Here is a 12,100-nt window from a genome sequence, read left to right as displayed (position 1 = left end):
GTGTTACGTTGTTTTGTTTATATTCTTTTTTGGTAAATTAAATTTTGCTTAAATCATTTTATTAATTTATGTTTTTATTTTTTCTTCTTAACCTGGACAAAACTTATTGTTTATTTTACTTTTATTTTCATTTTTGTGTGAATGACAACTTTGAAGTTTATATATTTTGTGGGTAAAATATGCATATACTCGTAATATACAATTTTGATTAATTTAATAAGTTACTTAATTTTTTTAAGCCAAAGTGCTTTTTTCGTCCCTGTGGTTTTTCGAATAAGCACTTTATATCCTCGTCGTTAATTTTTGGCTAAAATCGTCCCTGTGGTTTGCATTTCGTCCCTGTGCATTTCGTCCTTGGGACGAAAAAAGTACTTTGGCCATTTTTTTATTAAGTCTATTAAGTTCCTTAAAAAAAACTTATTGAGATATCAATCTTGTATATGGTTTAAATATATGTTTGAAAATCTAAATATCTGATCATGATTTTGTAACGTTACAATCATTCAGGATATATTTGACAAAGGTAGTTGTAGTTGATAGCTGTAATTTTTAATGAAGTTATAAGATGTACCTTTTAATCAAGATTAATAGTTAGAGGATTTATTTTCTAAAGATGTTTGATATCGTAGCAGAAACTTTTAAAAATATTTATATAACTAGATTAAACTCGCACATTGTGCGAGACTGAATAAAACATAAATAAAAATTACAAAAATTGATAGTTATATTATTATTCATAACTTATGACATTATGAAATACTGTCAGATGAATACCGATGCAAAAAATAAAATTTATAGTTTATGGATATATGATATACGTCAAATATGTTAAAGCATAACTAATGAAAAATAAATATTTATAAATCATAAAAATATTTTTTTATAATATATATTTAATAAATATAAAAATACTCTTTAAAAATAAACATAAAAATAATAAATAATCTAATTTGGAAAAAGATAATTATCATTGAGTAAATAAAAATATTTTAGACTCATACAGAAAATAAAAAAAAAATAATGATTAAGATTATGATTATAATTATGATTAAAACTGATGATTAAAATCATACATAGCAACAAAATATGGCAAATTAAATGTTAAAAATTTGTATATATGATTAATCATAATTTATGATAATATAACGACTCTAATATTATAGTTTATGAATATTTGATATACGTCAAGTATGTTAAAGCATGACTAATAAGACATAAATATTTATAAATCATGAAAATATATTTAATAAATATAATATAACAAATACTTTTTAAAAGAATAAACATAATATAATAAATAATCTCATTTGAGAAAAGATAATTATCATTGAATTAATAAAAAAAACCATAACAGAATATAATGTATATAAGCATCTTATACTCTTAGAAAAAATAAAAAAAAAATATTAATGATTAGGATTATGATTGATGATTAAGATTATACATGGTAATATAAATATAGCAAATTAAATGCAATAAAAGACAACTCATTAAAAATTTAATGTGACAAATAAATTAAAATGTCACCTAGCTGGTAAAAAACATATCCTTTTTTAGTTATATAAAGATAAAAAAGATAAAAAATTAGAGAGATATAGATTAACTAATAAATACACTTAAGCCGTTAAAAAAAAGTAAAAATATAGATGTACATTAAATTTAGTTTAATAGTTTAAAAGATTGCTACCTGCGTATTCGACTTTTTATGATATGATATATGTTTTCTTTTTACTTTTTAACTTTTTCATTATTTAATAATGATAATGATAATGATGATTAGGATAAATAATAATTTTAGAAAAATGCTTAAGATTAGGAAATTAATGTAAGTATGACACATAATGAAAAATCCTACATTGCATTCTCTCGTAATTGTCAATTAATCAAAAATCTATCCACTCTTAGTTATATAGAAAGATTTCATAAATAAAAAGGGTTAAATGCAAATTTCGTCCCTATGGTTATTCGGAAAATGACTTTTCATCTCTCTGTTAGTTTTTCAGTTTTTTTCATCCATGTGGTCTAACTTCCTTTAAAACCATTTGTCCTTGTCGTTAAGTCCCTCTACGTGAGGGGCATTTTCCGAATAACCACAGGGACAAAATTTGCATTTAACCCGTTTTATTTTTAGAATTATATAAATATTTTTTAAGTCCTCTTAGAGTTACCTACTTACAATATCAAACATCTTTAGAAAATAAATCCTCTAATTAGTAGTTTTGCTTAAAAGCTATCTCTTATAACTTAGTTAAAAACTACACCTACCGACTACAACTACCTTTGTCAAATATATATCCTATATGGATGATTGAAACGTTACAAAAAACATGATCAGATATTTAGATTTTCAAACATATATTTAACCATATACAAGATTGATATCTTAATAAGTTTTTTGTTAGGGAACTCAATAGACATGATAAGTTTTCCAGTACCATTGCTCGAGTTGCTCTGCATAAATTTCTGCACACACCGATCTGAATACAATGGTTACTTAGAAAGCAATTAGAAAGCAACTTCATAGAACTTGTGGGGCACAAATCGAAGCTTTATATGGAATAGATTTTGTAGAGAAGACTTCAGCATCTGATTTAATGGGTGTAAATGAGAACCCAAGGAAGCCAAGCCAGTTTTAAAAAGAATATCCAAGATGAAATATATAAACAGTCAAAACATCAATTCGGCTTACCGCCTACTAGTAACTTTTAGCACAAATTATATCTGATGACTTGGGCTTCTCCTACATCAGAAAGTAATGAAGCCCGCGTCGGAGGCTTTCAGTTCATTCTTGCATATGTGGCTTTTGGAATTGGATGCGCTTTCTGTACTTCATCTAGAGCAATGCTGGTTTTGAAAGCTAGGTTTGAGACAGCCAACCAGTTATTCTATTGTTTGGATGCTTCCATAATGTTGAGGCATAGGAATCTGCAGCCATAAGAATCAGATCAAGGGTTGATTATACAGCACCTTTCATAAGTCTTTAAAATCCCTGGTCCTTTACAGTTTTGCACTTAATTGTATCATCGCCATCTTCGGGAATCTATTGGCAAAGTGAGGACAAAACAGACCCAATTCACCCCTACTGTTATGATATAAATTTTTCTTGTTAATATATCGAGTATTGTTGTATTTATCCCCAAATCTATATTAAAATATTAGTTAAAAATGAGAAAGTACCTGCTAAAATACTTCTAGGAAGAGGGAACTCATGTGGTAAGTTCCTTTGTTTATCACTTGAGGTTTTGTAACACGGGATACATGGATGTAAAACCATACGAGTATACGACTCAAGCGCCATCTAGACCCAATAATACGTAGACCTTCCAATCCAAAAATGCATTGCAGAAGATGAGTTATGCCAACACCACTTTCTATATTCATCTCTTTTAGACATTTTCCACATTCAAGTTCTTTGGGAAATTTCTCAACTAGCACACAACGTAGAGATGAAAATAATTTATACGTTTCAATTCACAGACGCTCTTCAGAATATCCCATAAAAGTATAGTCTATTAGGTTAGGATCCTTCAAACACTCTAACGGGCCAAGATCCTCAGCAACTTCTCAATTCACAGGACTTAAGTTTGAAATATTTTAGATATTTCAACATACAAATGCTATCCAGAAGATGTTGAATCTTTTCAGACAGCAAACTTAACTCTAAACATTTTAATCGGTCTAGGTACTTGGGCACCTCAGAATTACTTCCTTCTAGACATAAACTTTCTAATCACATCTTTGAATACTTAACGTCAGAGGCAGCCACAGCCCAAATTCAAGAATTCTCGACTTTGAACAGTTTAACTGAGGGCTTTGAGCTTTGAAGATCGGAAGGGTATGTGTAGTTCTAATAAATCATGACTTCCTTCAAGACTTAACCTCTCAAGATCCAGAGTCAACCCAAGGTCAAGGGTCCTTAACTTTAAAAAGTTAACATTAAGGTAGAGGTTTGGACACGCATTGGGCATGTAAAGTTCTAATAAATCATGTAACTTTTTAGCACTTAAAGTCTCGAGACTAAAGTCAACCGGCCTCAGGTTAAGGGTCCCCAACTTAAAAGATTCAACAATGAGGGATTTGAGGTTTCGACTCAACCTTGAAGACGTAATGTCTCGAGATCCAGAGTGGGTGCAAGCTTAGGGGTCCTCCACATCTTGACATGTTTTAGGATGAAGGCTTTGAGCTTTAACGTTCGATGGGCATGTAAAGTTCTACCAAATCAACACATCCTTCCAATACTTACTCGAGTTCCGGAGTAGGTGCAAGCTTAAGGGTCCTCAACATCTCACGATGTTCAAGGTTAAGGGCTTTGAGCTTTGAACATTCGAAGGGCATATTAAGTTCGACCAAATCAACACATCCTTTAAGTGTTAACGACTCGAGATCCGGAGTGGGTGCAAGCTTAAGGGTCCTCAACGTCTCACAATCTTCAAGGTTCAGGGATTTGAGCTTTGGACATTCAAAAGGCATGTTAAGTTCTACCAAATCAACACATCCTTTTAGGCTTAATGTCTCGAGATCCGGAGTAGGTACAAGTTTAAAGGTCCTCAACATCTGACAATCTTCAAGGTTAAAGGCTTTAAGCTTTGAATATTGGAAGGGCATGTTAAGTTCTACCAACTCAATACATCCTTTAAGACTTAATGTCTCGAGATCCGGAGTGGGTGCAAGCTTAAGGCTATTCAACATCCTACAACGTTCAAGGTTAAGGGATTTGAGCCTTAAACATTCGAAGGGCATGTTAAGTTCTACTAAATCAACACATCCCCTAAGACTTAACGTCTCTAGATCCGGAGTGGGTGCAAGATTCAGGGCTCTAAACATCTTACAACGTTCAAGGTTAAGGGATTTGAGCTTTAAACATTCAAAGGGCATGTTAAGTTCTACGAAATTAACACACCCAAGAAGACTTAACGTCTCGAGATCCGGAGTGGGTGCAAGCTTAAGGGTCCTCAGCATCTCACAATATTCAAGGTTAAGGGATTTGAGCCTTGAACACTCAAATGGCATGTTAAGTTCTACTAAATCAACACATCCTCTAAGACTTAGCGTCTCTAGATCTGGAGTGGGAGCAAGATTTAGGGTCCTGAACATCTTACAACGTTCAAGGTTAAGGGATTTAAGCTTTGAACATTCAAAGGGCATGTTAAGTTCAACCAAATTAACACACCCAAGAAGACTTAACGTCTCGAGATCCGGAGTGGGTGCAAGCTTAAGGGTCCTCAACATCTCACAATATTCAAGGTTAAGGGTTTTAAGATTTAAACATTCGAAGGGCATGCTAAGTTCTACCAAATTAATACATCGTAAAAGACTTAACGTCTCGAGATCCGGAGTGGATGCAAGCTTAAGGGTCCTCACCATCTCACAATGTTCAAGGTTAAGAACTTTGAGCTTTAAACATTCTAAGGGCATGTTAAATTCTACCAAATCAACACATCCTTTAAGACTTAACGTCTCAAGATTTGGACTAGATGCAAGCTTAAGGGTTCGCAACATCTCACAATCTTCAAGGTCAAGGGCTTTGAGTTTCGAACATTGGAAGGACATGTTAAGTTCTACCAAATTAACACATCCTTTAAGATTTAATGTTTCGAGATTCGGGGTGGGTGCAAGCTTAAAAGTTGTCAACATCCTACACTGTTTAAGGTTAAGGGCTTTGAGATTTGAACATTCGAAAGGCATGTTAAATTCTACCAAATGAACACATCCTTTAAGACTTAAAGTCTCGAGATCTGGAGTCGGTGCTAGCTTAAGGTTCCTCAACATCTTACAACGCTCAAGGTTAAGAGCTTTGAGCTTTAGACATTCAAAGGGCATGTTAAGTTCTACCAAATGATCACATGCAGCAAGATTTAACGTTTCGATATTTGGAATCATCTCAAGGTCCAAAGTTCTTATGTATGATCGAATCATGTCAAGAAACCTTAGCTTTTTAAGAACCTGTAATAAGCAACCATCACAAAAGATAAATATATATATATATATATATATATATATAGTATAATATAGTACGAGTATAATATAATATAATATAATATAATAATCATATAATATATTGAATAAGGAAAAATTAACAATCAACTATTATTTTACCTTTCTTTCTCCGCATTCCCATAATTGTTTAATTTCACTAACTAGTAGGGAAAGTCCAACAAGATGATCTTCCTGAAATGATGTCATTAAAGACTCGAAAAGGTAACAACGCCATCTAAGATATCGTAAAGAATTTGGTAAGCATTGACCAAGTACTTCCCTGACATTGATGTCATCTCCACTTCTATCCATGTCAAGAACTTTTAGTTTCTTCATGTTTCGAAGACCTATGATAAAATTCTCTAGATGGTCATCTTGAGGCATTTCCATTTGTAAACATCTTGTTGCTTCAGTACCCTATAAACCAAAAGCAATTATTAAAAAACATGGATCATGTATAAAGAAAGGAAATGTGTTAGTTTTTTTTTAATAACTGACTTATATAAACTTAATCCTCACCAAATCATTAGCCAATATATCTTCAATTTCCTCTCGAATCCACAATCGGCTGTGTCTATTAGGCTCACATGGATGCAAACGGCGAACTATATTTTTACCCATTTCTTCAATATGGTCATGCATGCCCAAGTAGCCATATTCGGTAGTAATGAGAGACTTTTGCTCAAGAACTCTCAAGCCATTTCTAGCATGAAATCCACAGCTTTCAAGCACTTTAACTACATAATCTTTCCTCCACCCTTTCAATATGCATGCAATATCTAGGAATATTTCCCTATAATCCTCCTCTAAACCTATATAGCTTAACTCCAATTTTTCAAGAGTTTCCCTCAAGGGAATCCTTTTTTGTCTGTCTATGGCATCTTTCCATTGAAGCTCATTTTTACCACAAAGAAAAGAGCCCAAAACTCTAATGGTTAAGGGAAGACCGGCAGCATAACGTACAACTTGTCTTGATAGTTCTTCATACCCATGAATTGGAATCTCTTTTCCAAAAGTGTACCTACTAAAGAGGCAAACAGCTTCCTCATGGGATAACATATTGACATCACGAATCAAGTTCACTCGATGAGCAACTAGCACTTGCTCGTCTCTAGTTGTAACAAGAATTCTACTCCCAGGCTTAAACCAATTAGGCTCACCGGCCAACGCCTCAAGCTGTTTTATATCATCCACATCATCTAAAACAACAAGAACTTTTCGACTACACATCATCTTTTTCATCATGTTTTTCCCGTCCTGGACACTACTTACTTTGATACCTCGATCATTTAAGACATCTGAAAGAACTTGCGTTTGCAATTTCTTTAAACCAGATAAAGAAGCTTTTGAAACTTCCCTCACATTCTCAACAAAGCTTTTACCTTCGAACCGAATGCATATGTGATCAAAAACAGCTCTGGCCAAAGTTGTCTTCCCTGCCCCTCCCATCCCTTTGATCCCTATCATCCGAACATCATCAGGAGCAGTTTCTAGAGCTGATACAAAACCCTTTACCCGAGACTCCATGCCTATTAACTTCCCATCAACACTTGAATCAATGAAACGTAAATCTAGTGAAATCGTTTCAACAATTTTTTGAATAAATTTAGCTTCATGCCTGTATGTTAAAAAAAAAAAAAGTAGTACTAGCTCAACGTATCTATAACATACATTGTGATAATGATCATAAATAGTACTCCCAGTATCAATTCAAACATTAATTAAAAAGAAACAAAATTAGAGAATATTGAAAAGAAGGAATGAATAAAAGTTACCCATCAAGCGTGTTCTTCAACTCAAAGCCAGCCAGATCAGCTGCTTCATTCAATGCCTGTCTCCGTTTGGCAGCAGCGGCATCTTGTGTTTCGTGTTTGGAGAATGCTTCCGCAACAGACCCACTGTGATTCTGGATCTCGGTGGGTTCCACATCATAGAAGACAGGATAAGCAGTATGGATGGTTGTCTTCTGGCACTCCTCCATGATCTGTACAAGCTCATCCAAACACCATGATGAAGATGCATAGTTCTTGGAGAATACCACGATATAGAACCTTGAGTCTTTGATAGCCATGATGAGCTCATCACTGATTGTTTTCCCTTTAGTGATTCTCTCATCATCCTTATAAGTACGGATGCTTTTGTGACGAAGGGCGTGATAAAGATGATCAACAAAGTTCTTACGAGTATCTTCACCTCTAAAACTTATAAACACGTCGTACTTAAAGCTGTTACCTTCGAACCAACCCGATGTATGATCAAATTCAGCTCTGGCCAAAGTAGTCTTCCCGGACCCTCCCATCCCTTTGATCCCTATCATGCGAACATCATCCGTGCCAGTTTCCAAAGCTGATACAACACCCTTTACCCGGGACTCAATGCCTATTAACTTTCCATCAACACTCGAATCAATGAAACGTAACTCTAGTGAAATCTCCTCCACAATTTTTTCAATAAATTTAGCTTCGTGCCTGTACGTTAATAAATATTACTAGTTCAACAGCTCCAATCAAATTAGAACACCCTTAAAGTGTAAAAGGGTGAGAATAATCAAAAACTTCATTTTGATGAATTTATAAGTCCATCAAACTAATATAATGTATAACTAGTTATTATTATTTAAATACTTAACAACAAAACTAACATAATCACATTTTCTATTTTATGCATCCATTTTTAATTTTTGATGATAGTATTATATAACACAAATCAAAATATTTAAGGTCAAAATTTATTGAAGATTCAAAATGGGACACTTGTAATGGGAAGGGCGGATATTTAAATAATGATAAGTGGTTATACACCCGTAACCATTTAGATAGAACTTGGAAGTAGCCTCTCTACCTAGGTAGAGGTAAGGTTTGCCTACATTTTAACCTCCCTCATACACTGTCGATGTATTGGGGATCAAGACCAGTAAAAGACGGCAATGAGTACTTTCTTTCTTTCTATACACTATATATATTAACTTTATGGACCTATAGTATATCAAAATGAAGTTTCTGATGAGTATTATCAAAATGTTATTCAAAGTTACAACGTACAACATATAAAATAAAATAGTTGATATATAGTATAGTATTAGTTCAAACATGAATTAAAAAGACACAAAATTAGAAAATATTGAAAAGAAGGTATTATGAAAGTTACCCATCAAGCGTGTTCTTCAACTCAAAGCCAGCCAGATCAGCTACTTCTTTCAATGCCACCCTCCATTTGGCAGCAGAGGGATCTTGGTTTTCATGTTTGGAAAATGCTTCTCCGACTGGCCCACTTTGTTTCCGGATCTCGGTTGGTTCGACATCGTAGAAGATAGGGTAAGCGGTATGGAGGGTTGACTTGTGGCACTCCTCCATGATCTGCACAAGCTCATCCAGACACCAAGACGACGACGCATAGTTCTTGGAGAAGACAATGATGTACAGCCTCGAGTCTTGGATGGCTGTGATGAGGTCATCACTGATCCTTTTCCCTCTAGTGATTCTCTCGTCATCTATATAATTAGTATGAATGCTTTTGTGGACAAGAGCATAGTAAAGATGATCAACGAAGTTCTTACGAGTATCTTCGCCTCTAAAGCTTATAAACACATCGTACTTAAAACTTTTCTTTTCAATTGATGAAGTTGAAGTAGATGCCATTCAATTAGGAATATGAATTCGAAATGATTGCGGGAATGAATATAAAAACCTTGGATGATGGTCGATCGGGTATGTACCAAATATTTTATAGCATGATTTCGAACAGGTACAAATCTGCTAAATAAATAATGGAAAGAAAAAGACCATAACCTTCTTTACACCTTATTTTCCATATTGCCCTTACAAAAAGTATGAAATAAATTATTAATTTATTCGCATGTTTAAAGAGTTAACAAAATTGAAGAATCATAATCGATCATTTTAACACATGCTAAAATAAAACCCCTGCACGATATATACAGGACAAGTGATTTATACGATACCATATATATATAGTTCGTAAGATATGTGAGTTTTTAGTGGTGGCTATCAAAATTGGTGTAGAAAAGTTGACAAGATCGATCGCACATTGGCAATGTAACACTTGTTTTAATTTATTTTATTTTTTTGGCATATATTCTCGATAAATAGTTTGAATAAATTAATATTTTCTTTAAAAAACTTAATAACAATATACATAATTGTCCAAAGGATATGTTCGCACTTATTATAATGTTCCCTAATGACATACATTTATATGTAAATAATTTATGGGAAAATGTTATATGATGTTAACGTCATGGTGTTATAATAACATTAATTTTCACACATGTTAATCAGGCTCCTTGAATTTAGGGTTTGTGGGAGGAATATCATAAAACTATATTACGTTAATATCATATAAGATATCCCATAATTTATATACTTTTTCACACTTCTAAATGCCAAATGGTATAACTTTTTGGTATAAATAAAGTTGAAGATGTTGATGCCATTGAAGGTATATATTTAAACGGATCCAGAAAAATAAAATACTGGAGGCATAACTATTATTATGTGACATTTAACGGAAGTCTAGCGTTAAAAGTTAACGATATTCGCTTTATTAGAAATTTTTTAGAAATGAAATGCTTTTAATAAACGAAAACTAAATAGGTTCCCTATCTTATGAATTTTGTATAAAAAAATTACCTTTTAATGGATTTTACCCTTGAGTTAATGACATGTGCGCAAAGTCAATTGTCTTTGTGTGTGCAATCTAAGATTGAAATGGAGTTTGGTTCATGCATCAGTTCGTCTTTCTCTCATGTTTTATTAATATTTCAATCGGTAAACCATCCACTCAAATTGACAAGGATGGCCGTGCATCAGTTTATCTTTATGGTTCACTGATAAGTATGGTCTAAGTATTCTTTAAGTTAAGCTCAAACCGACTTTCACACTCAAATTGATTTTCTATCTTCATTCCTTGTTATAAACTCACACTTAATGCTATGAAATTTTTGATGCTTCTTTACTTGAACACATGTTTCCATAGGATATACAATACAAAATATGAAATGTAATATGAATCAAATTCGATGTTTTTCTACTTCAGACCGACTTAGATCAAATTACAAGAACTCAAAAGATTTTACTTACTGTTTATATGAGATTGTCATCGTCAAATCTATACATTACATTAGGACTTTACAACATTCAATCCAAAAACAATTATGTGTAACCTATGGGTTTGTTCGTACATCAACACAACGGGAAAGTATCCTTCAATTGAATGTCATTTTTAGAGATCACCCCGCATAGTATCGGGACCTTGGTAGTATGTTAATAACGCAACTCAAAATGATTGTAGTTATTTTCAAAAAAGTTTCATTTATTGGGTTTGGTTTTCTTTATTCTATATTGGGCTTAGTTAATATTTTAATGAATTAAACCTAATACCACATGGTATATAGCACGTGATTTTAAAAGTGTTACATTGTTTTGTTTATATTCTTTTTTGGTAAATTAAATTTTGCTTATATTAATCATTTTATCTATTTATGAGTTTTTTTATAATCTGGACAAAACTTATTGTTTATATTTTTACTTTTATTTTCATTTTTGTGTGAATGACAAATTTGAAGTTTATATAATTTGGAGGTAAATTATGGTATAATTTACCATTTTGATTAATTTAATGAATTAATTAACTTTTTTATTAAATCTATTAAGTTTCTTAAAAAAAACTTATTAACATATCAATCTTGTATATGGTCAAATATATGTATGAAAACCTAACTATCTGATCATGTTTTTTGTAACGTTTCAATCATATATATAGGATATGTTTGACAATAAATGGTACATGTAGTCTCTATATAACTAAGAGAGAATAATTTTTGGCTTAGTTAGCAGTTTTAGTAGGATCAAAAGGGGGTTCTGGCCCCTTTAAAATTTTAGAATATAATTAGTAAATATTTAATATTTTATGGTGAAAATAACATTTATGTGTATTTACTCCCCTAAAAAGTTTAATATATATATATATATGAATTAGATTTAGGAAAACTTTGACCCCTCTTGTAGTGATGTTCAAGTTCCGCCATTAATTGGTATTATTAATTGATTGTCATATTGGATTTTTGCTTAGTTGTCAACAAATCCTAAATTTTAGTTGTTTATTT

The 12,100-nt window shown here is 32.5% G+C and overlaps 2 protein-coding genes across 2 annotated transcripts; both read right to left on the bottom strand.

Moving 5' to 3' along the window:
• Positions 1 to 4,239: 4,239 nt before the first annotated feature.
• LOC122601612 (TMV resistance protein N-like) lies at positions 4,240 to 7,503 on the bottom strand. Its single transcript, XM_043774361.1, has 3 exons — positions 6,496 to 7,503; positions 6,097 to 6,393; positions 4,240 to 5,943 (listed from the first exon to the last, which is right to left on the bottom strand). The coding sequence occupies exons 1-3, from the start codon at positions 7,501 to 7,503 to the stop codon at positions 4,240 to 4,242; spliced, it is 3,009 nt and encodes a 1,002-aa protein (XP_043630296.1).
• Positions 7,504 to 7,747: 244 nt separating this feature from the next.
• On the bottom strand, positions 7,748 to 9,614 carry LOC122601611 (TMV resistance protein N-like). Its single transcript, XM_043774360.1, has 2 exons — positions 9,124 to 9,614; positions 7,748 to 8,444 (listed from the first exon to the last, which is right to left on the bottom strand). The coding sequence occupies exons 1-2, from the start codon at positions 9,612 to 9,614 to the stop codon at positions 7,748 to 7,750; spliced, it is 1,188 nt and encodes a 395-aa protein (XP_043630295.1).
• Between the last annotated feature and the right edge of the window lie 2,486 nt (positions 9,615 to 12,100).

Source organism: Erigeron canadensis, chromosome 5 (genome assembly GCF_010389155.1).
Source record: "Erigeron canadensis isolate Cc75 chromosome 5, C_canadensis_v1, whole genome shotgun sequence".
In the NCBI taxonomy this organism is placed as follows: domain Eukaryota; kingdom Viridiplantae; phylum Streptophyta; class Magnoliopsida; order Asterales; family Asteraceae; genus Erigeron; species Erigeron canadensis.
Note: the sequence above shows the minus strand (reverse complement) of the source record. Positions and strands in the feature narration are given on the sequence as shown.